Source organism: Phytophthora infestans, genomic scaffold (genome assembly GCF_000142945.1).
Source record: "Phytophthora infestans T30-4 supercont1.46 genomic scaffold, whole genome shotgun sequence".
In the NCBI taxonomy this organism is placed as follows: Eukaryota; Oomycota; class Peronosporomycetes; order Peronosporales; family Peronosporaceae; genus Phytophthora; species Phytophthora infestans.
In genome coordinates, this window is record NW_003303713.1 from 83,793 (window position 1) to 104,728 (window position 20,936).

Consider the following 20,936-nt stretch of genomic DNA (forward strand, 5'->3'; position numbering starts at 1 on the left):
CGTCACTTCATACGGGGCGCTGCTCGTCATGGCTAATCCACCACCGGCAACTTGCATCCGTGCCAGCCAACCCAAATCCTCTCTAATCACTTGAAATTGTCATTGATTCGGGATAGTGACCCCGCGTCAGGCCCATTCTCTTATTTCTGAGAAAGCACTTTACCACACTGTCCGAGATCCCGACAACGATAACTGGATACCCGACCTGCGTGAGCTTGTAGGTCGCGTCCAAGTGAAAGATGAAAGACTCTGGATCACGCTCGGAACGGCGTAGGAGTTTCTTCGAGCTAACACCGACCACAAACGGATCAGCGTCACTGCCATTGCCAGTGATTGGCTTGCCGTCTGTATCACTGCGGCTTGTGAATGTGAACGGAGCTGCTTCATCTTCGTGTCCCGTAAACCCTGAGTCCTTGATTTTTCTGCGTACGGAGTCCAGAAGGTCACTTCCCCCAAGCCGTCCCGTAACATGGTGTTGCGCAAAACGCTGCACAGTTGATAGAGAGGGCGCAGTCGCCTCGGTCAGGCTGAAACGCTGAAGAAGTGCATTATAGATGCGCTTGGGCTTCAGTCCCTGGGCTGCCCAGTCCTTCACACTCCTTCATTGGTGGGGTCAGCACCAGCTTGCGTGGCGAGCGTGCTGGAGTGGCATGGGTTTATGCCTCCTCGACCGTCACTAAGCCTCGCCTTGACAGGACATGACCCGGGCTCGCCACAGACACTCTTGTGCCGACGTTACGTCAGCGCAAGCCTTGAACGCGCAAAACAGGCGCTGAATTCTCATGGGATGCGGGGCAGGGGCCATGCATACGAAGCACGGGGCCAGCTCACTCTTCGCCACCCTAGTCTGCTTGAAACCATCCAGAAGGTTCGCTGCCTGGACGCATGGCATTGCTGAGGCGAGAAGCTGCCAGGGGTGTCGAATGGTCATTTTAAAATGAAGGAGCTGGAAGAATGAGCTTGATGCGGCTGGTTGGAAAATGATCTTGCCTTAACCCCCCCCCCTCGCCGGGGAGCTGCGCTCGTTGGACGATATTTCTGTGACGATCAGGCTGGGGATTGGGCAAAATTAGCGATTGAATTATGGTTGGTGCAGGACGTACTATTGCGGTGGTCAGTCTTAAAAATTGGTGATGCTCGTGATATTACTGTGCTAGCCGTGCTTTAGCGGTGCCGATAGTATAGTTTTGGTGTTTTCGTGTTTTTATTGGTGTAAACAGTACGTCCTCGATAAATTCCAGGCAATAATTATTAGTAGTAGTATTAATTTAGGCAAAAGTGAGATTCTAAAACATAACTCTGCCACACCACTAATCACTACTAAGAGTGAAGGGTGTAATTAGCGCAGATATCCGAGCAATTATTAAGAGTTTTTTTTTCTTTTGAAGGAAGACTCTTGTATCTCTAAGCAACAGCTCTAGCGAGTAGCTAGCTGCGACAACATTTAATGGGGAACGACGGTTACTCCTCTATCAGCGCATGCTGTAAAGTAAACCGAGACTGATTGCAGATAAGCTCACGCATTTTTCGCCACTGGGGTACAGTAGCTCAACACTTGACGTTGCTGGGCTGGCCGCTGCATTTGCCCGTCGTGGACGCTTTCACCGTGACTCCCGAGAACTCCCAGTTCGACACAACCTTCGAGTTCGCCACAATGTCGTACAGGTTGGTGGCGGTGCCCGACAGACCAGAGATGGTCACGCCCTTGATGGTGACGGCGCTCGTGGCCTTACCGGTGTAGCCGCCCTTGGACTTGCTGTAGTCGGAGTGGACCACGATGGCGTTCTTGACGTTCGACAACTTGTTGTTCGTGTACGTGACGTCGGACACGAGACCCTTGAGGTCCGCGATGGTCTTGATGCGGATGCCGTTGACGCTGTTGACGATGGTATTGCCGCTCACCGTGAGACCGGAGACGGTGTCGGCTGCGTTGACGGTGGAGCCGCCGAGCGCCAATCGAGAAATGCCGTGGCCGTCGCTGCAGTAATTGTTGCTGAAGACAGTGTTGGTGCTGGACTGCATGGCGAGGCAGTCGTCCTGGTTGTAGATCTTGTTGCCCGTGATGGTGACGTAGTTGTTGCCGCTAAAGTCGAAGCCGTCCGTGTTCTTGGCCGTGCCGTCACCAGCGCTCGAGTCGAGTGTGAGTCCGCTGATGGTTGTCTTTTGATAGTTGAGGACACTGAAGGTACGGAAAGGCGAGTTCTTGATCTTGAAACCCGAGAGCGTGGAGCCCGTGACGCGGTTAAGACGGAAGAAGACGGGCCGGCTGATGGACGTGCCCTGCTTCCAGTACCAGGCGCCTTGGCCGTCCAACGTGCCGGAGCCGCTGACCTTGAGGTTGCTGCCACCGAGTAGAACGAGTGGACCGGCCCACTTCTTTTGTCCGAACGTGACGGTGCCGGAGATTAAAATGTTGGCGCCTGTTTTGGCCTTGCTCAGGTCCAGCGTGACACCGGCGGGTACAGTGAGCGTGCCTATAGTGATCGTGCTGCAGGACGAGATGGAGGTTTCTGCCTTGTAGGTGCCGCTGAGCGTGCAGCTGGAGGCCTCCTCCTGGCGCATCATAGGCGATCCGTTGACGGTGACGGCGAAGAGAGCGAGAGCGGCGAACGCGGTGGAGAGGAGCTTCATGGCTAGATGGGTTGTGCTTGTTGGTGGAGGTGGTGACTACCAGAAGGCACAAATGAGAATGAGACTAAAGGAACAGAGCGGACTGTGGAGTGATACTGGCGACTTGTGCAAGGAAGCGTAGGAGTGAGGTGTACGTTACTTTGCTGTCTGCGTCTCCGTCGCTGGGCTGTTAGAATCGGCGATCACGTGAGCCCAGATCCCACCCCATGTGGGAATGCGGCACTTGAGCCGAGCGTCCTGCCGCAGGACTCCTGCGTTCCAAGCAAATCTCCACTTCAACGTTGTCGTGCGTAACGAAGGTCATCCATATCATTTTGATGCGTTGATCATCGCATCACGCTTGGCGAGTCGCCAATGGCGACTGACACCAGGGTATCGTTCGGTTGAAGCGCCCCTCAAGCAAGACTGCTAGCGACACGAAAAGACCCCCTCCCCTTCATGGAGCGAATTGTCTGAAGACGAGTCATTTGGAGGTGGTGCCAGTTATTTCTAGCTGAATCAACTCTTTTTAGTATCTAGGAAAGTCGACTGAGTTGGAAAGGGTCAGCTACATGTACTTAGAATTCCGTCCGGGGCGTGGGAAACGAAAATGTAACCAGCAAAGTAGGGATCATCGATGCGCGGTACAGTACTGCACCCCGTTTTCGTGCCCTTGGACCTTTGATAAACTTCCGGATGTGATGAGCCTGAATCCAAATGAGCTATTGTTTGTAAACTTAAATCTGATTTATATGCAAATCCTATATGGTCCACCCCTGGTGCAGTAGTGTTCATAGTTTGACTCAGTGCAAGCAGTCACCTGAGGTGGAGGTCGGCTCGCGATAGATTCGTATTGAGTACAGTAACGAAATTACTTAAAGAATGAAGCTAACTATCAAAACTTTAATTATTTAATTGTATCGGTAAAAAAAGGTTACCGATGCAGCTATTGAACTTGTTTTTTTTGCATGGAGATCACGAATCGGGATTCACGATGAAGAAACCATTCGTGTGACAATTTGTTTTCGTCGTCGATTTGAGACAGGCCTTAAGTAAAGCGACTAGCAAAAGGATTGGATAGTCGCACGTTGCACAGAAACGGACGCGACGATGAGACTTCAACGAAAGGTTTCGCTCAAAGGATAGATAAATTCCAGGCAATAATTATTATTAGTAGTAGTAATTTAGGCAAAAGTGAATTTCTAAAACATAACTCTGCCACACCACTAATCACTACTAATAGTGAAGGGTGTAATTAGCGCAAATTTATCAGATCTCCGAGCAATTATTAAGCGTTTTTTTACTTTTGAAGGAAGACTCTTGTATCTCTAAGCAACAGCTCTAGCGAGTAGCTAGCTGCGACAACATTTAATGGGGAACGACGGTTACTCCTCTATCAGCGCATGCTGTAAGGTAAACCGAGACTGATTGCAGATAAGCTCACGCATATTTCGCCACTGGGGTACAGTAGCTCAACACTTGACGTTGCTGGGCTGGCCGCTGCATTTGCCCGTCGTGGACGCTTTCACCGTGACACCCGAGAACTTCCAGTTCGACACAACCTTCGAGTTCGCCACAATGTCGTACAGGTTGGTGGCGGTGCCCGACAGACCAGAGATGGTCACGCCCTTGATGGTGACGGCGCTCGTGGCCTTACCGGTGTAGCCGCCCTTGGACTTGCTGTAGTCGGAGTGGACCACGATGGCGTTCTTAACGCTCGACAACTTGCTGTTCGTGTACGTGACGTCGGACACGAGACCCTTGAGGTCCACGATGGTCTTGATGCGGATGCCGTTGACGCCGTTGACGATGGTATTGCCGCTCACCGTGAGACCGGAGACGGCGGCTGCGTTGACGGTGGAGCCGCCGAGCGAGCCAATCGAAATGCCGTGGCCGTCGCTGCAGTAATTGTTGCTGAAGACAGTGTTGGTGCTGGACTGCATGGCGAGACAGTCGTCCTGGTTGTAAATCTTGTTGCCCGTGATGGTGACGTAGTTGCTGCCGCTTAAGTCGAAGCCGTTCGTGTTCTTGGCCGTGCCGTCACCAGCGCTCGAGTCGAGTGTGAGTCCGCTGATGGTTGTCTTTTGATAGTTGAGGACACTGAAGGTACGGAAAGGCGAGTTCTTGATCTTGAAACCCGAGAGCGTGGAGCCCGTGACGCGGTTAAGACGGAAGAAGACGGGCCGGCTGATGGACGTGCCCTGCTTCCAGTACCAGGCGCCTTGGCCGTCCAACGTGCCGGAGCCGCTGACCTTGAGGTTGCTGCCACCGAGTAGAACGAGTGGACCGTCCCACTTCTTTTGTCCGAACGTGACGGTGCCGGAGATTAGGATGTTGGCGCCTGTTTTGGCCTTGCTCAGGTCCAGCGTGACACCGGCGGGTACAGTGAGCGTGCCTATGGTGATCGTGCTGCAGGACGAGATGGAGGTTCCTGCCTTGTAGGTGCCGGTGAGCGTGCAGTTGGAGGCCTCCTCCTCCTGGCGCATCATGGGCGATCCGTTGACGGTGGCGGCGAAGAGAGCGAGAGCGGCGAACGCGGTGGAGAGGAGCTTCATGGTTAGGTGGGCTGTGCTCGTTGGTGGAGGTGATGACTACCAGAAGGCACAAATGAGAAAGAGACTAAAGGAACAGAGCGGACTGTGGAGTGATACTGGCGGCTTGTGCAAGGAAGCGTAGGAGTGAGGTGTACGTTACTTTGCTGTCTGCGTCTCCGTCGCTGGGCTGTTAGAATCGGCGATCACGTGAGCCCAGATCCCACCCCATGTGGGAATGCGAGAGAGACAGACTTATCTATTTAACCTTAGTTTCTAGATGTCTGGTAAATCCTAAGCCTGGTTAGCAACGCCGGTGTCTGCGCTAGATCCGGTGGTTGTGCGAGGCTTGTCAGCTCATGTGACTGCTCTCTTGGTTCGTCTTCCAGTGTATTGATACACCCCTGTAGTCGTGTTCCTTGCTCCATCCGTTCTGGTGAGCGGCGCTCGCGTTTCGCGAGCGCCATTAGCTGCCTGAGTCCGGTTGTCCAAACCTCTTGTACTATGCCATCGATAGATGTCTCCTCGTGCTGGAATACGACTCGGTTTCTTTGGATCCACAGCGTGGTAATGCAGACACTGGATAGGATACGCCAGACCCTCGTCCATTCTTCTCGGTAGAGCTTCTCGTCCTCCGGATGAGCTGCTATGATGCTTCTCACTCTGGGCGTAATTAACGCCGGTGCTTCCCTGGCCGCGCAATTGCTGCGGTACTGTTCGCGACGACGGCTTTCTCTGTGATCTCCCGTCCAATGGCTGATTAGCTTGGACCAGCACTCCTGCGCACATGAACACTCCCAGAATATGTGCGCTAGGGTCTCCTTCACTCCTTGACACTCCTGCAACTTCCGGCAGCTATTATCCGTTAGTCGGCCTACGTGGAAGAGATTTAGCTGTGCCACAGCGACCCGGTACGCCACCCAAACTTGGTACACTGTTAATTCGTTACCATGGGACCAGAGCTGCTTCGGTAGTTGGCTTAGGGCCCCGCATTGCCACTCGTCGGTTCTCCTCCGTACATCTAGTCTGTCCACTTGGGTCTTTAATCCTTTCTCTGCAACTTGGTAGCGTTTGAAAGGCTGCTTGTTGATAGCTGACAGCACTCGCTTGTTAGCAATTGTCGCCTGCACATCCCATTGTATGCCATGAATCGAGAGGTGTGCCTCGGAGACGATGCCCCCGTCATCCTGACTGTGCTGAAGCACCTGAATATTCGGGTGCACCTCTTCTGCTGTCGCGGGGCCCTCGACTACCCTCCACGTTGGATTGTTGCTCGAGTTGGATAGTACATGCCCTCCCAGCGGCATTATCTGTCGATACTCCGATGGCGCGTGCCTGGCTCACACAACTCCAGTTGTAGGAGTTGATGAGCTCTGGTTGATTTCGTAGGCGTAAGGCCGGGTTGACCTGTATGGATTGCCCTATGTCTAACCGCGGCGAGCTCCTCAGAATCGCTATTGCCCAGCGCCGTAACGTTAGTTGGCGATGCCTCTGCTCTCCTGCCACGGGAATTATCATTGAGTATGTCCACTTGCCTGTCCTGTGAATTGCCAAGTCGGAGATCAAGCATTCCTGGATACGGTTATATTTTCGGCTGTTGAGTGTGGCTCCCGTGCTGTCTACGACCCACGGATTGTTAGCCCAACTGTACGTCGGCCAGAATTGCTCTTCCGACGTCGATTGTTCCCGATAGGGGGTTGGGAGCAATTGTGGGAGTTCCACTATCCACTCGCCATCTGAGAACCAGCTAATAGATCGTTTTGCCAAGTCGTCATCTGGAGGCTGGGCCTGCCGTAGGTCGTCGTTAGGCAACCGCGCTGTTTGCCACACCCATTCCCCCATTGTGTGCGCTAGTGCCACCCCGGGAGTATCCAAACTCCGTCGACTTCTGCCGGACAACTTTTTCCTGGGCGTTATACTGCCGTTCCAGGACTCCGGGAGACCCCTGAACATCCATGCCTTCCACGCATAAAAATACCGATCCTTCCGCTGGATTAACCATTGGAGAGTGTGCTTCGTTCGTTGCGTCTGACAGGCCAGTTCAATCGATGCCAATCCTGCTCCGCCTGCCTGTTTGGGTGTGAATAGAAGGGCTGGACTGATTTTATGGCGTGATGCCTCCGTCGAGGTAGTTTGGCGCCACAAAAACTGTTTCTGTAGGTTGTGAAGCTGCTCATTCGCCCACTTGGGCATGTCAAACACCGCCGCCGTGAAGAGAATCGACGGCAACATGATGACGTTGAGTATCTTGATCCTGAATTCGACACTAGTACCCAGCTTGGCCGCTGTCGCAAGACGCCTCTGCACTGCTCGAATTCTTTTTGCCCAATTGACGTCCGTGAGCTTGCCCGTTCCTACTTCATACCCCAGATATCTTACCGTGGCTCCCGGTTGAAGCACTGGGATCCCGTGAAATTGGGGAACGTCCACTGCTTTGTTCAGAAAAATCGCGCAGCTTTTTGTGGGCTGGACATGCAGCCCCGACAAGCGCCCGAATTGTTCTACGATCTCCATCACTCGTGGTAGTTGCCGAGCCTCCTTCAAGAACACTGTGGAGTCATCTACGAATGCCGAAAAGGTATGCTTGACCCCTGGCATCCCAGGGATTTCTATTCCAGAGAGTGTTGGGTCCTGTTGTATAGCCATAGAGAGAATTTCTGCTGCTAGGATAAACAGCAGAGGCGCTAATGGGCATCCTTGTCGGATACCAAACACAACTGGCTGCAGCTCCGACAGCTCTCCATTTACTAGAAATCGCGCTGTGGTTCCATCGTGCAGTTTCCGTATCATTTCGGTGAATTCCGGGGAGAACCCAAACTTGCGTAACACCAGAAAGAGAAATTCTCGCGTAACGGTGTCATACGCCTTACGAAAGTCTAGGAGAAGTATCAGTTCGCTGAACGCCGCTTTCAACTCGACCCCATGTGGGAATGCGGCACTTGAGCCGAGCGTCCTGCCGCAGGACTCCTGCGTTCCAAGCAAATCTCCACTTCAACGTTGTCGTGCGTAACGAAGGTCATCCATATCATTTTGATGCGTTGATCATCGCACCACGCTTGGCGAGTCGCCAATGGCGACTGATACCAGGGTATCGTCCCGTTGAAGCGCCCCTCAAGCAAGACTGCTAGCGACACGAAAAGACCCCCTCCCCTTCATGGAGCGAATTGTCTGAAGACGAGTCATTTGGAGGTGGTGCCAGTTATTTCTAGCTGAATCAACTCTTTTTAGTATCTAGAAAAGTCGACTGAGTTGGAAAGGGTCAGCTACATGTACTTAGAATTCCGTCCGGGGCGTGGGAAACGAAAATGTAACCAGCAAATAGGATCATCGATGCGCGGCACATATTTTGACTCAGTGCAAAGCAGTCACCTGAGGTGAAGGTCGGCTCGCGATCGATTTGTATTAAGCACCCCGTTTTCGCGGGGGTGGACCATATAGGATTTGCAAATACATGTAAATCAGACTTTAGCTTACAAATCATTGTTAATTTGGATTCAGAGTCATTACATCCGGAAGTTTATCAAAAGTCCAAGGGCGCGAAAACGGGGTGTAGTCTGTACTAAGAATCCAGCTACAGTATTTATCGAAGCTTTAATTGTTAAATGTGTCGCTAACTGATGCAACTGTTGAACCTTGCTTTTTGCATGGGGATCACGAATCGTGATTCACGATGAAGAAACCATCGTGTGACAATTTGTTTTCGTCGTCAATTGAGACAGGCCTCATGTAAACGGACTAGCGAAAGGATTTGATGCACATAAACGGGCAATTTAGAAAGAGACTTTTACGAAAGAGAGCGAGAGTCAGACTATTCTGTTTGGTCTTATAGATGACTAGATGTCTGGTATTGCCTAAGCCTGGTTAGCAACGCCGGTGCCTGTTGGTCCGGTGGAGGCTCACCCCAGGACTGGGATGCTCTCTTGGTATTTTTGTTAGTACCCGTAAGCATAACAGCAATTGCGTTCCTTGCTCTTGAGATTCAGGACGTCGGCTTTCTCGCTTCCCCAGGGCTTGTAGTTGTCTCGTGGCTGTCGCCCAAAACTCCTGGCTACTTGCTTCCTCTGTGGTCTTATCTTGTTGGAAGACTACTCGGTTTCTCTGTATCCATAAGCTTGTGAGACAAATGCTACAGAGTTTCTCCCATATTCTCAACCAGATGGCCGTAGTCTCCTTCGCCGCATCTGGGAATTGAAGCCACAATTGCTTCTGGACGTGTTGTGATATCTGCGGTGCCTTGCGGCTGGCGCATTGCGTCTGAAACCTTTCAATATACTCTGGTTGCCAGCATTCCCCTGTCCAATGCTGTAGGAGCTTGCTCCAGCAGACTTGTGCGCAGGGGCACTTCCAGAAGATATGTTCTATTGTCTCCTTTGTCCCTTGACATGCTTGTAGCTTTGGACAACTGTTGTCTTGGCGACGGCCTTCATGATACAAGTTGAGCTGCCGGACAGCTACACGATAACTCACCCATACCTGGTATTCAGTGAGTTGGTGTTTGTGGGACCATACTTGCGTCGGCGTTTGCTGCATTGCTGCCTTTTGCCACCCGCTCGTTGCTACTATTTCTTGGAGGCGCTGTATGTGCCCTCGTAGTTGGCCAGTGTCTCCTCTGTACTTCTTGAAGGGTTGCATTTTCAACACTGCCAGTACATGTTTGTTTGCGACACTTGGTTTAACAGTCCATGGGAAGCTGTGAATCCTTGGGTACGCGAAGAAGACTAAACAACCAGTTTCTCCTAATCGTTCTAGCTCTCTCCATTTTCTCCTGTGGCCGGGTCTCCGCTGGACTCGATGTTACTGGTTTCCATGTTATGCCATTGGGCATCTGCTCCAACGTGATTGTTATTGTTTCGGCTTCTGTACCAGAAGCCCTCGATCCTCGTGCTCTTCCGTCCTGCAAGATATGCCAGATAAAGCCCTTCATGAGCGTGGGTGGATGCCGCAGTGTGAGTTTGTTCGTCACCTGGAGTACTGCCCCAACTGCGATCGATGGCGCACTAAGTAGGATAGCTAGACCCCACCTGCGCAGCTTTGCTTGTTGATGTTTCGCTTCTCCCTCAACGGGAATTGAGAACTCGTAGGTAGTGTCAGTGGTACGCGTGATATGTAGTGCTTCCACCGTGCAACTTTGTATCCTGTCGAATTTCTTCCGACTCAGGGTGTTACCTCTTTTATCCAGAATCCACGGATTGGCATTCCAGTTGAAGGCTGGCCAGAATATTGCTTCATCGGTTGTCATCGCTCGCCACGGTGTCCCCAGCTTGATTGGTAAGTCTATGATCCATCTCTCCGCTACCGTCCAACTTAATGATTCCGCTTCCAGTCTATTGATGTTCTTCTGGTACGCCAGGATGGAGTCCGCTGTGAGTTCCTCCGCGGGCTACATCCAACTCTGATTAGTTGCTGTATGCGTTCACCTGGCCTCCCTGTGAGTGTGCTAGTCTCTCGTGCGGTCGCTTGGGTGGGTGACATTACTTCACCCCACTCTTCGCTCGCTCCCCTGAATACCCACTCCTTCCAGGCGTACCAGTAGGTGTATTTCCGCTGTACTAGCCACAGAATTGTCTGCTTTACGCGCTGAGTTTTACACGCTATCGGGATCGATACCAGACCCAATCCCCCCGCTTGCTTCGGTGTAAATACAAGTCCCGGGTTGAGTTATGACGACTTTTATCCGTTGCAGTACTATGTCTCCACAAGAACTGCTTTTGGATATTCCGGATCTGGGTTTCAGCCCATAGGGGCATCTCGAATGCTACCGCTGTGTACAGCACGGACGGCATCATGATGACGTTCAAGATCAGCACTCGATGAGCCACACTAGTCGCTAACTTGGTAGCTGTGGCTAGTCGTCGTTGGATGTTACGGATACGAGTTGCCCAGTTCACTACTGTTAAAGCTCCAGTTCCTACTTGATAACCCAGGTACCGCACCGTGTCTCCATGCTTCAATACGGATAGTCCGTTAAAGTGGAGCGTGTCCACCGCCTTGTTGAGGAATATAAGTTGACTTTTTGCTGGTTGAACTTGCAGGCCAGACAATTTGCCAAATTGGTCCACGATATGCATTACTCGGGGAGTTTGTTGAGCTTGTTGTAGGAAGACTGTAGAGTCATCTACGAAGGCTGAGAATAGGTGCCGCTGCCCCCCTGTTCCTGGTACTTCAATACCTTCTAATGCTGAATCTTGCTGTATGGCCAGTGCGAGCACCTCCGCTGCTATAATGAAAAGTAGTGGCGCTTCTGGACATCCTTGGCGAATACCTGACACTACCGATTGAGCCCGCGATATCTCTCCATTTACCAAGAACCTCGCTGAGGTTCCGTCGTGAAAGCCGTCGTAGCAAATTAACGAAGTTTGTCGAGAATCCAAATCTGAGCACCACTGGAAAAAGAAATTCTCGAGAAACTGTGTCATAAGCCTTCCGAAAGTCCAGCAGGAGAATGACTTTGCTTAGCCGTGCTGCTAAATCCGGTTCACTCTTCGCTGTGGCAATAATAGCTAGCATCATCATGACCGTCTTCATCATTTGACGGCCGCGCACGAAACCTTGTTGGGAATCCCCAATAGTTTTCCCTAATACTGTTTGCATCCTGGCGGCTATGACTTTCATGAATACTTTGTATCCGGTCTGCAGCAAGGATATCGGTCGGAAGTCCATCGCGTCTGTTGAATCTCCTTTCTTTCGCAACGGGATGATGAGTCCTTCAAGGAATGTAGCAGGCGGCTCTGCACCTTTGAGCAATTCCTTTCCTAGTACTACTATTGCCGGTACAAGTACCGGTTGGGCGTCTTCGAAGAAGTCATTGTTCAACCCATCCGGTTCCGCTGCCTTGTGTCTGTTGAGAGCTGTGATTGCCATCAGTACCTCTTCCTCGGTTATCGCTGCTGTCAGGAATGCATTTTGTTCTGGCGTCACTTGTCTCTCCGCTGGTATGTTCACAAAGGTATCAAACGCGCCTTCCAAATGCTCCAGCGGAACTTAACTGTGCACATGGCCAAGAGTTGGTTCCCATTCTGACCCAAATTTGTCCGTTACAGTGATGGTGCGGTGAAACTGTTCTCCATGATTGTGCTGAATGTCGGTGATGGTTTGATCTTTTTCCCAGTTGGATACTCTCTTGAAATTCCAGCGCAGTTGCTCAATTGTACGCTCTAACTTCTGTCCCAACCTGAACTCATATTCTTCTCTGGCCTCTTCCTCTGTGACCCGCAAGAGCTCTCTCCTGGTGAGTAAATGCGCTCTGTTCTGATCGTTTACGCGGTGTTTTGCTCGCTCTCTTCTTCTCCGCTCACTACGCTGCACTCTTTTGATACTGTGAGCACATTCGTCCACCGTACGATCCCAGGTTCTGCTCGTTACCTGTTTTTCAACGCCGCTTGCGATGAGATCTTCCATAAGCTCCGCATGTACTCGCGCTGGCTGTGAGGACCGAATCGGAGAGGTTACCTTCCTATTAGAGAGCTGTCTTTTTCCGGACTGCACTTCATCTCGTAAGTGTAAGCATACTCACTGATGATCCGATGGCGCAGCTGGTTCTCTAACTTCCACCCAATGTACTCGATTAGTCCATGCGGTAGGAACATAGAAACGGTCTATCCGACTCGCCCATTCTGCTCCCCAGTACGTGAAATACTCAGTGGGATCAATGTCCTCGTCATCTGCTGCTGCCTCTCCTTCTAGCGTCACAGCATCTTCCAAGTTAAGGTGACTTACCAAATCTCGTAATGCGGGACTTTCCGGCTTAGCGCTTCGCTGACCGCCCAACTTATCCAACGGGGGACTCTGTACACAGTTGAAGTCTCCTGCAAGCACTACGTCACACTGAGGCCACATCCATAATCGAAGCTGTTTCCACATCATTTCTCTCTCGGCTTGGATGTTGGATGCGTATACATTGACCACTAGCTGTCCACTAATCCGAACCGCCATTATTCTGTTGCTCCATTCGCCCGTGTTCCATGGTTTTGCCACACTCGAGTACTCGGGGTTAATCAAAATAGCAACTCCCCCTGTCTTGGAGCTGTGCACACTCCAAAACGAGAGCGGCGGACTGTCCTGTTCGTTTTGTTTTCCCCATAGTAGCTTCCAGGATTTCTCGAGTTGGTCCACCTCATCCTTCGAGGTGATATGCGTTTCCTGCAGCATCCAAGCCATTGGTCTTGCCCGGACCGGTGTTCGCCTCCACGCTCGCAACCACCTGAGTCGGGTTTCTTGTTTAAAGCCCCTTACGTTCTGAGTCTGTAATCTCGACGACTCCTTCTTATCTTTCTTTTTCCTTCCTGCACCCTCTCTTGCCTCGCGCAGGGTAATCAGACGCCCGTAGACATCTCCAGCAGCCCCACCTCCTCTTTCTCCCTGTCGAGGTGACTGCTGTTCTGTACCACCCTTTATAAGGATGATCGCGCTCAACGGCCCTCTTCTCTATGGCCTTGGAAAAGTAGCGTGCGAGAGCATACTAGTCCACCGAGCTCGTTTCTGCAGAATACGCTAACCGAAATTCAGTCACGCTTTGGAGTGCCACCAGGTGACGCTGCAGACGCGTCAGCGCTCCGTTTTCGCTTTCCTTCTCTCGTCCCGTTAGTGCTCGAATTTCTTTTTCATAGATTAAGGCACATAGGAGATGTTGAGCAAGACGCCTTTTGTTCCCCACGTCGTACAGTTTCAGGATTTCATCTTTTCCGTAACCGCGACTCCTGAGCTTGGTCCAGTCTTCACTGCTATCCACTAGAGGGGCAAGGTTGTTCGGTGGGGCCCTTGCGAACCGTGCTTTCCAGTCGTCCAGCCATCGGAGTGCTCCCCGGTCCTCTGACCTGCTTCGGTACGCAATTAATCTAGCCTGAACACAGTCGCAGCGCCACTGAGCTGTCCACTCCATTAGCGTCTTGTCACTAAGCGAAGCCATTAGCTCCTCCGGAAATGGAAAGCGTTGGACCATGTGAAGCAACATGGTAGGTTCCTCACGAGCCGTGTGAATCCATTCCTCATCTGTACTCTGTTCCAATGGAAATGGAGTTTTTGCCGTCGACGGCCAGAGCGACCGCATTTGTTGCCAGAGCTCCGGCCACGCTTCTCTCACCGGCTTGTTTGTTAGTGTTGGTTCCTTCTTCAGGTTGGGTGGTAAAACTACTGGTTGTGTCTGTTGCGGATTATGGTCTCGTTTGGCTTTCACGTCCGGACGAATGGCTTCACACTCCATGGGGGTTAGTGTGTGCGCCCTTTTGGGCCAGTGCCTTGGGTGGGGGATGTTTGTGCCGGCGTAAAATTACGTCTGATTGCGTGCTGCTCTAGCTGCCCTCCGAGGACGGCGCATAAGCAGACGACGCTTCGTCCTCCACTTCTCCATCTCCTATACGATCTCGCATAGCGTCGTCCTTATGAGCTGGCTGCACCGTTGACTTCCATTGTTGCAGCACTACTCTGGAGATTTGGTACTTCTGGAGGAGCTGTCTGGTGGCGGAATCATGCTCGTTGGATAGGTTCGCTTGAACTAACATCTCCCTTTCGGCAAATGTTAGTTGTGATGCTGTATTCACTAGAAATGCTAACAATTCAGCATGGCTGTCCGGCGCTGCCTGCTGGAGTATCTCGTGAATTTCACATTTCAAGTCATGCGGGATCGATAGCCCCATTAGTCTGCGGCGGAGTTCATCGACGTCCCCGCCCAGGTCGTCGGATCCCATGGGTCCTCCCTGTTATGCAGCTCGCTGTCAGTGGACAGTGCTTGACTGTAGTCTGCTGCCATCTCGACATCATCATCCCCTACTAATGGGACTGCTCGTTTTTCCTCATCCAAGGATCCTGCCATGACCGGTGTTGTTAGAGGTGCCGAGTGAATGAATGCTGAGTAGTGTCTGCCCCAGAAACGTAAAACAAGTGGTGCCTGCCGGGGTTCATCAAGTTTAGCTTGGCGTATCCGTTAAAGACACTCATGGATCTGAAGCGGAATTTGTTGTCCCGTCTCGAATATTTTCCTTCCTCTGGTCATACTGCTCGGCCTGTATTCTGAGCAGTACCAGAGATTTTTTTCGTCTGTGTCAAATGCCACTACAAAGATACGTCGGCGGAGAAAATTCGCCGCTATCGCCATCAACTCACTAGACTTCCAATTGTGCCTCGGCACAATGTCATGTATCTTTGATGGCGAGGCCGCATACTCTTGCAAATACCACCGAAACTGCTTGCTCGATTCCTTGGGATCCATACCGTCCCATCCTCTCCCCATATTAACTAATGTTTTAGTGCGGGTAAAGTGATCAAATTGCTCCATGCAGTTGAGTTGGCCTGCCCAACATATCCCTCGTTTGATCGCCGCTGTCATCTTCTCCATCACATCGGGTTCGCGGCGAGGCATTGGTTTGAAATGGCCTGTGCTATTGCCATCGCCATGCAATTCTCTGACGCTGCAGTCGAGACTTCTTTCATTACCAATTGCTTCTCCATCTGTTCGAGCGTCGTGACATCCTTCAAGGATTGATCTGATACCGGCCATGAATGCACGTGACAGTCCCCTAAGGCTTGAATGATACTTGCAATCACAGCATGCTGACGCTGTTTTAAAGCAATGAGTTGCGATGTGTCCGGCAACTTCGGTAGCTTAGTCTTCACGAGGTGCAGTTTGGTATTTTCCGCTGCTGTGATGGCTGGTTTCCGTTTTGTTTCTTGATCACTACCGGATGAAAGCTCGACCACGTCCTGGACCGGTGAATTTTTCTCCGACTTACTCTCCGGTTCGGGCTCCTCGTCATCTGCATCATACAGTTCCGAGTAGTGTGTTGAGACTTTCACCCCCTTGCGCTGTAACGTGGCTGGATGTGCGTAGAGCGTACTGCCCTTCGCCAAAGTCACTTGTATCCAGTGGTTCCCCAAATGGCGTTCCGCTGTTGCACTTGCGCCTGAGAGGTTTGTCACTGGAGTTTCTGGGGGAGAGCCCCAAGCTACTGGCCCTCCCTCCTGCTGTGTGTGACGTACTTCCAGTTTGGGCGGAGCTACTGGTGTAAGGACTGTTTCTTCCTGGCGATATACCTCCACCTTGACCTTTAATCGTTCTTGTATGCTTTGCTTCATATCTTCTCTATTGGCAAACGATTTGGCCAGGCTGTCCAGGCTCGCTACTTGCAAGTCGTCAGCCACTCGACTTCCTTCCCCTTTGTGCGCGTCTTCTGACAACTGACAGCGCGTCATGATGTGTCCGAGGTTTCCATAGCGGGAACATTGTAATTGTGTTAAGGCGTACGGATGCTTCAATATAAGAGTTCTGCCAAAAAATATAATTCGCACGATTCCCCGAAGATATTCCGGGCATTCCGCTGATTTAATCCGCATCGTCCATGCTGTAGTCCGCATTGAATTTGGCGTGAACGAGTCCATATTCACCAACTCAAAGGCCACGGCTAGGTGCTTGGTCAGGAATGCTGTGAGCCGGCCAATATCCGTGAACCTGGTCAAGTTGTGGATCTCCACTTCGTATTCCCTCTGTGCTGTTCTGTGAACCCCATCACTGTTCATTTGACGATCCCAGACTGATCCCGTATCCGGTCGGTGCATGCTCGTTAAGGAATACATGATGCCTCTGAATAGAACCTGCATACCTTGGAACTTGGCGGCTAATGGTCGGTCGAAAAAGAAGATGTGAATGCTTCTCTTGATATCATTGTACGCTATCGTCTTGGCTAGATTGAGCATGTGTTGCAACTCGTGCACATTAAGTCGAGCTTTGGCTGCATCTAGCAAGATGTCTTCCTTAATCAGCCGAGTCTGCTGCCGGCTCTATCTCACTCTTGCTCTTCCCCGCAATTGTAGTACTAACTCGCCTTCCACTTGTTGCTGAATGGTGGTGTGAAGCCGAAGTCGCTCTTGTGAATCAAACACGCTGTTTAGGAAGTCTGGCATCCGCCTGCATGCTATGGTGCCCTCTGCTATGCCTACTATAACTTTCCACTCGTCCGCTGATGCCTCTCTTAGCTGAAAATCTCCGTGATTGGCGTGAGCTTGTTCACATAGCGCCTGTAGCTTGACGATTTCCGGTTTTGAGAAACACGCGGGGTTAAACATGAAGGCGTCGTAGTGACCGCCCTGTCCGCCTGATGCTGGGCCCCTAGATGAGTTGGACCCCGCTGCTGATGTGCTATTTTTCACCTTTTCCGCCCACTGATTGAGTGGGGGGGTCCGTGCCCACCGGGCCTTGATAATCCTGCTGTACATAATGTTCTTGAATATCCAGCGGGTGTTTAGCAAGTCTTGGGTCACTGCCACGATGCTTTTTTTCAGGTTGCAAATGTTCCATGGTCTACAACATTGAGCTCACGAAACAGGTTATAGAGCAATGCTCTCTCATCTCCTCGCAGCTTTGGTTATCTCTTCTTATTGGGGGGCACAATGTCTTCCTCGATACTGACTGTACGGTGAATGATCGCATAGAGTTCAGCAATAGAGGTGACCCACTCCTCTCTAGGTTGTTCTCCTGAGTTTGCCCTGATGATCGTCACCATCGCACTAAACATCTCTTCAGGCTCAACCGTGCTCACTTCTTCTAGGATGGGCAGGGTGTCTGCGGCCCCCTCCTGGGCCCCCAGCTCTGAATCTGCAACCTCATCACGTTGTGGCTCTTGTACCCCTTCCCTTTCGACGGGATATGCGTTCGATTGCTCTGAGGCTTCTCGGTTCACTATTGTGATATTAGAGTGGTGACTTCGTTTGTCCTCTGCCCGTGATCCGGATCGTGTTTCCGTCTGACTTCTAGTATTATCCCCTCCGTTACCATCGGCCTCCGTCTCATTTGGCTCTAGATGTGCGATTGGGTTCTGCGTCACCGTCTGCACTTCCTCCCCAACGTGCTCGGTCATGTCCTCATCCTCATCTTGCGACGGCTGCGTCTCTGGAACGATCGAGTCCTGCGACCATTGTGCCGGCGCCTCTTCATCATCGACCCTTTGATCTTCTGATTTTTTTCGATTTTTTCTTTTTCCTTTCCTGCTTGCCTCTCTTCTCCTCCTGCTTCGCCCGCTTCCGCCTTGCCTTTCGTTGCGCTCACTGCACCCGTCACTTGTTTATTGTGGGGAGCGTTGTTGCCCCGTCCCTAATCGGGGGGAGGAGGCCTAGGCGGCTGCATCCTGTCTTCACAAGTATTTGTGCCTTGAACCAGTCCTTCCGTAGATTATACTCTGCCTCGGGTAATTAGTGTACCCACTGCGTCGCAGATTGGGAAGTGAGACTTCTACGAAAGGTTTCTTTGAAAGGATAGATAAATTCATGACGCCATCCTTAACTGCTTTCGGACACCTGCAAGCTTGGCTGCCGTTCAAACAGCGTGAAAAAACCAATTTACAATGCCAGAAATATTCGCAACAAAGACTTGGACAGAAACTGCATCTACTCCAGCGCCGCACGTTAGCAAGCTTTACAGTGGGCAGTGACGAAAACTAATAAATATCGCGAGCACCGGCGACTGGCTTTAAGGATCAGCTCGGAATACGATCGATCCCTTTCAGCTTTAGAAACGAACAGAGGACGCCAGTGTGGGATATCTTTCGTCGCAGGAAGAACTATTAACTTTAATACTCGTAAAGGCGTCTCCAAATCCCTACCATCTGATTGTTAACCTCAAAATCGACACTGACGAATCTCACTATTATATTTTGTCCATGTCCATCAATCAAGTGATCTAACTGCATCTCATGATATCTTAGCAAAATCTTTTACGAAAGTGAAACCTTCAGAGCTTAATAGAGTTTGGTTAGAAAATAAGACCACCTCATTTCAAATTTGAATCGAATCGATTCCTACTATTGATGTACGCTACATAACTCTATAGGGATGTACGTACTACTACTTGTAGCACTACCAGGATTAAAGTTTCGATCCATTCTTTAAGTAATTTCTTTATTGTACTTAATACTAATCTATCGCGAGTCAACCCCCACCTCAGGTGACTGCTTGCGCTGGGTCAAACTAAAATATGTGCCGCGCAATAATAGAGAACTTTAGTTTCTGGAATAAACTTTACTGGAATATGGGACCAGTTTCTTGCTCGAGTGATATTCCAAAGATACACTTTGAAGTTTAGGCAGGTTGCCGTACACTGTGCCATAGCCGTAGAGGCTAGGGTAAGAAACTACAAGATTGAACAGGGGGAAATGCGATGCCGACGAGAAGAAAGCGCGCTTCCGCGTCTTAGCGCTGTACGCGATGGGATATGAAGCCGAAGCCGCCGCGCTGTACGCAGCAGAGCTAATGCATCACCAGGACCTGTCATGGCAACCTTTTTGGTCATGGATTCGGTGCGTTTGCTTTGTACCAAGGTTCCATCGTCCTTCTTCTGAACGTAAACCTCCACCAAGCGCTCCAGCTCGTTTTCGTCGACAGACTTATGTGGTTCTTGGCCTGCGGTATACATAGGTGTAGTCTACACACAACCAGCGAACAAAATTCCGTAGCATAAGTCATACCTGACATGGCTCGCTCCTTTGCGCGCTTCGATCGGTACTCTTTTTTTTCAACTTGTCAACGTGCTTGCGTACACCGCCAGCAGACAGCTCCTTGCTCAGCGCTGAGCCCAGACGCTCCGTAATTTCGACCCACCGCTCCGGCTTCGAGGCGCTATGAAGCTAGAAGATCCCGTCATCACCAACCACCTCGTTCATGAGCATGCAGTCTGCTTTCACCGAGTACGCGATGCGCTTTTTGCGGGCTTTCTCGCTCTTGTTTACTTGACACAGTCGCTTGAGCAGAGGGTCTCGTCATCGCCTCCACCACTGCGTACGGGTGGCGCTGCCACGACTTGCAAGACTTGTGGCTCGTCACCGTCCAACTCGACGTCTGACTGCATTATCGTTGTAGTTAGCGACACGTTGTCCGGTGACACCATCGGAATGAACACGTACTGTAGTCTCTGAAGGTATCCAGGTAAGGAGCTGATTAGCGCGTTTGTCCAATGCTCTGGGGCTTCTGTCGGCTTTTACCTGGAGTCGCGCGGGGGGTCGTGGCTGGCGCCGAGATTTTGCAGGTTGGTTGACTCCCTTTGCCCAAGGTTGCCGCACGCAATTGGTGCGGTACCACCTAGACTGACGTCGAGTTTATCGGGTTATAGGGTTTTACAGGAATTCGCTGAGCTATGGCACTGGAATATCTCGACCCTCCTGTATTCCTCTGGAACAAGCTTTTGGTATATAAATATGCAAGTTACGTTTTAAGTACGATTTTATTGCAACATTTTATTCCAAGGTGACGATATATTCCAGAAACTAAGTACGTGTAGGTGGCTTAGTCGACTATCCTAGAGACTAAAATTAACTGATTCAGCAAGGGGCATTACAGTATTTTGCCTCATTAAGGAAGATGTAAAAAAAATAACCTTTGACACTGTATCTTTACAGATTTCTTAAAAAAAACTCATTTTAGAAACCGCTATATTGACTATGTATACCAATCATATCAGGACTTGCAAACTACTTTACATCGAAATAACTCGTCTTCAGGCAAACGTTCTTCTACACCTTTGCCAGTCCAAATCGGCGACAGTGTAAAGCAAAGCGGTGTGAAGTAACTTAAGTGACAAAGAAATTTTTAATTTTTATTTTCAAAAATTGACTTTAGAGCAATGGCGATTTAGTGCAGAGCTAACTGGTGGTCGGCATCAAAACCTCTTCTTCTGGCATCATGCCAACAGAACCAAAGCATGGCCTCGCGGCCCGGACACGCGTTCTCGACGCACACAAGGCTGGGCAGGACTGGGCCTTAGTAGCCGATTGCAACGGAATTCCAGCTACAACGGCTCGGACTATCGTCGAGCGAGGA

The 20,936-nt window shown here is 50.9% G+C and overlaps 3 protein-coding genes across 3 annotated transcripts; all 3 read right to left on the reverse strand.

Annotated features, from left to right (window-relative positions):
* Window positions 1-1,548: 1,548 nt before the first annotated feature.
* PITG_16824 (polygalacturonase, putative) lies at window positions 1,549-2,631 on the reverse strand (the record flags this gene model as incomplete). Its single annotated transcript, XM_002897222.1, has 1 exon — window positions 1,549-2,631. The coding sequence occupies one exon, from the start codon at window positions 2,629-2,631 to the stop codon at window positions 1,549-1,551; it is 1,083 nt and encodes a 360-aa protein (XP_002897268.1).
* Window positions 2,632-4,082: 1,451 nt separating this feature from the next.
* Window positions 4,083-5,165, reverse strand: PITG_16825 (polygalacturonase, putative; the record flags this gene model as incomplete). Its single annotated transcript, XM_002897223.1, has 3 exons — window positions 4,083-4,857; window positions 4,906-5,045; window positions 5,115-5,165. 3 exons carry the CDS (start codon window positions 5,163-5,165, stop codon window positions 4,083-4,085), a joined length of 966 nt encoding a protein of 321 aa, XP_002897269.1.
* A 9,263-nt stretch (window positions 5,166-14,428) lies between these two features.
* On the reverse strand, window positions 14,429-20,007 carry PITG_16826 (uncharacterized protein; the record flags this gene model as incomplete). Its single annotated transcript, XM_002897224.1, has 12 exons — window positions 14,429-14,631; window positions 14,743-14,833; window positions 15,348-15,371; window positions 15,570-16,239; window positions 16,378-16,867; window positions 17,280-17,430; window positions 17,630-17,808; window positions 17,902-18,034; window positions 18,728-18,768; window positions 19,383-19,545; window positions 19,589-19,739; window positions 19,850-20,007. The coding sequence occupies 12 exons, from the start codon at window positions 20,005-20,007 to the stop codon at window positions 14,429-14,431; spliced, it is 2,454 nt and encodes an 817-aa protein (XP_002897270.1).
* Between the last annotated feature and the right edge of the window lie 929 nt (window positions 20,008-20,936).